Source organism: Lactuca virosa, chromosome 2 (assembly GCF_052849685.1).
Source record: "Lactuca virosa cultivar CGN04683 chromosome 2, Lactuca_virosa_CGN04683_v6, whole genome shotgun sequence".
Lineage (NCBI taxonomy): Eukaryota > Viridiplantae > Streptophyta > Magnoliopsida > Asterales > Asteraceae > Lactuca > Lactuca virosa.
Window position 1 is genome coordinate 224,152,058 of NC_136427.1, and position 5,591 is coordinate 224,157,648.

A 5,591-nucleotide genomic window follows, 5' to 3' on the forward strand; every position below is an offset into this window, starting at 1 on the left:
AATAATCTTCATACGTAGGGTTAAAATTAGAAATACCTCATAATCCAAGATGTTACACCATACACTAATGTTGTTAGCCATAGTGTTGTTAACAACAAAAGACTAATCCCACATGGTTTAACCACTAATACCTTTGCTTATTGCTTACTTGACCCTCATTTCCCTATAAAAGGGCTAGAAAACTATGAAGAATGAACCATCAAGCTTAAAAAACTCAACATGGGTAAAAAATAACATAATTTTTAGAAAAGCCTCAAAATTTTAATCAATTAATGAAAAAGACGGAATACTGGTTAAATCTGTGAAACCGGCCACGAAAGGTTATTCCAAAGTTTTTGCCGACAATTTGTCCTAATATTTACTGATATTCAAATATATAATGTTTACATTGTCCTTAAATAGTGATGAACCAAGATGGTGGTCCACTATCGAATCAGAGTCACGTATGCCGATACATTTCACCTAATCAACAAAAAACCTTCTTATGATACTCTGCATTTGTAGATTCTCGTCATGAAGATCATGATGGATCAGAGGATAATGGTCTTGCTCGATCCGAGGATGGTATTTATTGAATGACCTAATGATATAGACCGTAATGTACCCGATGATAACACTGAAGGTCCCAATAAAGATGGCTTTATGCTTTTATTTTTTATAATGGGGAATGCAATAGAGCATCTATCGTAAAACAAATAAAATCTATATACCATTAGGTGAAGCTCTACAATCTACACTTGTAGGCGTCATTACAGTGCATGACCTATGCTTCGTCTAATTTTAATCCCTTAAACACATATATAAAAAAATGGAATTAATAGCAAATGCTTTAAATTCAATTATTTTGAAACCTTTTAAGTCTTTCCAAAATAATTTACGAACCAAACTTCTCTCGGTAAATGATCTTTGGTCAAAGATCATCAAATGTTGTCCAAAATTTAAAATAAAGCCATCTTTAAAGTTTAAACAAAAATTACAAAACTGTTAAAAACACAAAATATAATGCCATTTTTATAAATAATCTTATCTAATTAATTTAAAAAAAATTACATATGCATACACACTATCCCCTATCAAGCATCAACGCAACGCTCTTCGGAAACCCACGCCCACTCACAACTTCACACTTGTAATAACCGCACGTGTCTCTGGCCCTCCCTGCGCCTCCAAAAGAAGCTTCCAAAAACACCCCAAACACACTTACGAGCCCTAATCTCTTTCGCCAACTACTAAGCTTCTTCGATCAATCTGATCTATCTGAATTTTACTAAAATTCAACTCTAAATTCCACTTCCGTATTTGATAATCAGGTTCGCATGCTGTTTTTTCTTTTTTTGTTTCATTATCGAATATTATTTACACCCATTCCATTGCTCGAAATTCGTATCCAGTTGACGTTTCTGGAATGGCATTCGATCACGACGTTTATGCCTTTGTTTGTAATTGTTACTTGTTAGTTTGATTGTGGCGTCGCTGATTTTTAGTTGATTGAATCTGGCACTCCCAATTTTATGATTTGTTTCCAGCTGTACTACTGTAGCACGATTAATGGAATTGGATAAGGAATTCGATTCAATGAAGTAACGTCAAGTTTTTTTGAGTTGATTCTTATGTAGATTTCGTGATTTTTTTTCCAGAAATTCGTAGGTCGGATTTGAATCAGCGACTCCAGTTGACTTTTATTCATCGAAGTCAAACAAACTGCAGAGTTCACGTTTTCTTCAGAAGTTCTTCGCGAGATGTGGTTGGTGAATTGTTTGGGTAAAAAGTTTATTTCTTCCAAACGAGTGAAGATGCTTTGATGATCGTGAGACATTAAAACACCTAAGAAAATGCCAGCAGTTCGGCATTGTTCTAGAATTGATACTTTCGATCTGAAACTTCAAATGGAAAGAAGACTCGGGTCACAAAAAGCTGACAAATACTTCAATCTTCTCACAAGATACATCAATCTGAAGCTCTCAAAATCAGAATTTGATAAGCTCTGCATACGTTTGATTGGAAGAGAGAATCTCCGTCATCACAATGAACTCATCAAGGCAATTATTAAAAACGCCACTCTTTCCAACACACCACCTCCAAAACAAGTCAAACCTGACATCCCGTTGACTTTGAAAGATCCTAACAACACCATTGATCCAAGAAGCAACCTTCAGTCTCTCTGTAGAGATGTATTCCCTCAATCCCCAAGAAAAGGAAGAACACCAGTTCATCGAGAAAGAAAGTATAAAGATAGACCAAGTCCTCTTGGGCTTAATGGGAAGACTCATATGGCTGAAGAAACTGGTTTACAACTCATTTGTAGAAGAATCCCGATTACAGCTCCATTTGGTATTAGCATACACTCAAAAGAAACACGAAAATCGGTCTGTAATTCAGGTTCTTCTTATTACACAGAGACTTGTCATTACACTCGTTATTTGCCACATACAAATTCTTTGGAGAACAGATTGAAGCAGAAGTTGAAAATGGAGGGTTTGGATATCTCAATGGATTGTGTCAAACTATTGAATAATGGGCTTGATTCTTATCTGAAAAGTGTTATAAAACCAAATCTGGAGTTAGCTCACTCAAGGTCTTTACACAAACAAGAAATATCCATGCTAGATTTTCGGGTGACATCAGAGGTCAACCCCAAGATTCTTGGAGAAAATTGGCGTATAAAACTTGAGAAGATTGGCCTATAACAGTAGGAAACAACAAAAGTTTTGGGAAAGAAAAAAAAAAAAAAAAAGTAAAAACCCATTAGTTTGTATATACATATCAGTGATGATTCTTGCTGTCTAATGAAGTATAATCTCATGAACACTTTGTAAGAAGTCTGGCTACTTTAAATATTCTAGTGGCCCTTTTTCAGTTATATGATTTTCATTTTAACTTTATTTTGTATAAATCAGAATTAACATGAATGAGATATTGACTCTCTTTTAATATGAAATAGTGAGAATTTATAGATTCACAATCACAAAATTGAAAACAAACCGGCAAATACATACTCAGAAGCGAAACTTTACAAAGGAATCACATCCAACACTTTGGAAGCTGTGCATTAATCTTTTGCTTTTTATTTAGTCATTGAATAAAAATCATATAATTATAATTAGCTTTGTGATACTAATTAAAATTAATATCTCAATTAAACGCAGAACAATCTCGCCTGATATTCCCACTTCGACCCGTTTTAACACCAACCCGACCCAATTTACCCATAGCCGCAACAAACGCATCATTAAAAGCTTTTGAACTGGAAGCCCATGTGTTGACAGTCGATCTTGACCTCGAGTCACTAAAAAGAACTTGGTCAGAAGTAAAAAGCCCTTTTCCTTGTTGTAGATTCTTGTAATACACATTATCAAAAGTTCTTGGTGTGTTTGGATCCATGTTTATGGCTATCCTCGGGTCAACATTTTTCGGGCACTGTTGTTGTAATTGGGTGGCATAACTCGGGCTTAGGGTCGGGTCAACGGGGTTCACCTTGCTGAAATTATATATCCTGTTTGAAAATTGGTCACAGTGTGAGAATCCAAGAGTGTGTGCACCCGAGAGGGCAATCATGTCATTTTGGGTTAGGCCTTTAGCGGAAAACATGGAATTGAGTTGATTTAAGTTCAAATTTGGTTTCGGAAGCTTCCCGGTTACACTAGCGGCGGTTGAACTCAACCCGTCTAATCTCCCGAGCTCCACCGGATAGGATGGCCCACCCGCCTGCAAATATTTATATAAGAGCATTATACGTTTTTAATTTATTATTATTCGAAATAACTACCGAAAATGTTATTTCTATTGAAAAACATAGATTTCTTTTTATTAACTGTTTATTTTGGTTTTGTCATTTTTACATTTAACTCAGTTTTTTCAAGGACATTTCGTTTAACTTTTTAATTATATTTAAATTTAAATTTAAATTTTTTGTTATGTTTTACTAATTAATCTGTTTATTTAAATATCCAAAATATTCCATTCATCAAATATTAAAATCATGGCGATTTTATTATATTTTTACTGTTTATTATTATATCCCGTATTTTATTCTATATTTAGTTATATAAATGATTAAATGTTAATGTCAAGTAATTTTTTTTCTGAAATACCATGTATTGAAATATGAAATGTGCTTAGAAAAGAAAAACTAAATAAATTTATTTCAGATAGATTATTTGATAAATCAGTTATTTTTTTCAAAAAAAATTATTGGAAAATTGTTTTTGATAATTGGTTTTTGTTAGATAAACTTTAATTTTTTAATATAAAGTTGCAGGAAATAAAATTATTAACTACTCACCAACGCTACAACATCACGGGTAGCCATGGTGAGAATATCAGCACAGGAGACCTTATTCCTACAACTTGGAACAGCATCAATGGCAGCTTTAGCTTTGATAACAGTATCAAACCCATCTCCGGCTAGTGACAAATTATCCGGGTGGTCTTTTTCTGCTTTGTTTGATCCACTAGATGCTATCATAACCGAAGCATCACATCCCTGTTTTACATTATAAAGATTTGAATCATCCATCTTCTGATTGATCATATATATGATATAATTAGAAATAGAATTAACAAACGTACCTGTACAAAGCAATCATGGAAGAACAATCGAAGAGTTCCAGGAATGGTGACAAAAGTCTGTTGAACTTTAGCCCTCACAGCGTTTCTAACGATAGTTTCAACATTTGGGCAGATGGTTGCGTAGTAATTCTGTTTCAGTTGTGCAGAAGCTAAGTTTGAGAAGATGAGAAGACATGAGAGAGATAGTATTTGAATAAGAATGACCCGACCCATGATTAGTGTGTAGTATGTGTATGTGTTTGAGCCTTTGAGGTGGTATATAGTAGTAGGAGTAAGGTTTATATATTAAATAAAGAAGGGTGTATAAGAGGCTAAGCCAGCTGTTTGGTTTGGATTTTTTTGATTTTCTGGGCAAAATAAATTGTTTGTTTCCTATATTGTTTTTGTTTATATATATAGAATCGTGTTACATTTAGATTCCAACATCCAAATGGTCAATTATAGTGTTCGATAAAATGTTAACATCTCATCTTTCAACTTAAATCCAGAAACATCGTCAAGTTGTTACATTAAAATTAGGGAAGAAGCGTATCTAAGTTGTGTGTGTTAGCACGTATGGTTTTATTCATCTATAATAATATAAGTTGAAGTTGATCATATTATAAGTGATACGATGTGATGGGTTGGTTGACGACGACTCTTGAATATGCTTTTATCTATTAATGGAGGGGAGAGAGGATCCAAAAACTTTAAACGTGAAGGGCATATCTAAGGAATGTGCATGAAGAATAGTTTCTTTATTGTTTGGAGGATTGGAATTTGGGATTCCTTTGGTATGTCGTTTTGGAAACAGACATATGGCATCTATGATTGCCTAGTCAAGTCAACGCAGGTTTCATTCCGGCTTGCGTATGGCCGGCGATGTTTAGTTTATGACATAAAACTAAACACGATGTTTTTGAGAAGATCATTGATTATTGTAACACAATATATTATTTTGCAAAAATCTAGGTGCTATATTTACTCTTCGGTAAAAACTAGGCCACATACTATATCTCTCAAAGGGATAAGTACAAAAATAT

General features: G+C 33.9%; 2 protein-coding genes across 2 annotated transcripts; one reads left to right on the top strand and one right to left on the bottom strand.

The window, feature by feature from the left end:
* The first annotated feature begins 1,099 nt into the window (after nucleotides 1-1,099).
* On the top strand, nucleotides 1,100-2,882 carry LOC145160290 (uncharacterized). Its single transcript, XM_079079422.1, has 2 exons — nucleotides 1,100-1,310; nucleotides 1,638-2,882. Exon 2 carries the CDS (start codon nucleotides 1,833-1,835, stop codon nucleotides 2,685-2,687), a length of 855 nt encoding a protein of 284 aa, XP_078935548.1. The 5' UTR covers nucleotides 1,100-1,310; nucleotides 1,638-1,832; the 3' UTR covers nucleotides 2,688-2,882.
* A 43-nt stretch (nucleotides 2,883-2,925) lies between these two features.
* Nucleotides 2,926-4,920, bottom strand: LOC145160289 (peroxidase 51-like). Its single transcript, XM_079079420.1, has 3 exons — nucleotides 4,570-4,920; nucleotides 4,283-4,483; nucleotides 2,926-3,705 (listed from the first exon to the last, which is right to left on the bottom strand). Exons 1-3 carry the CDS (start codon nucleotides 4,780-4,782, stop codon nucleotides 3,133-3,135), a joined length of 987 nt encoding a protein of 328 aa, XP_078935546.1. The 5' UTR covers nucleotides 4,783-4,920; the 3' UTR covers nucleotides 2,926-3,132.
* Between the last annotated feature and the right edge of the window lie 671 nt (nucleotides 4,921-5,591).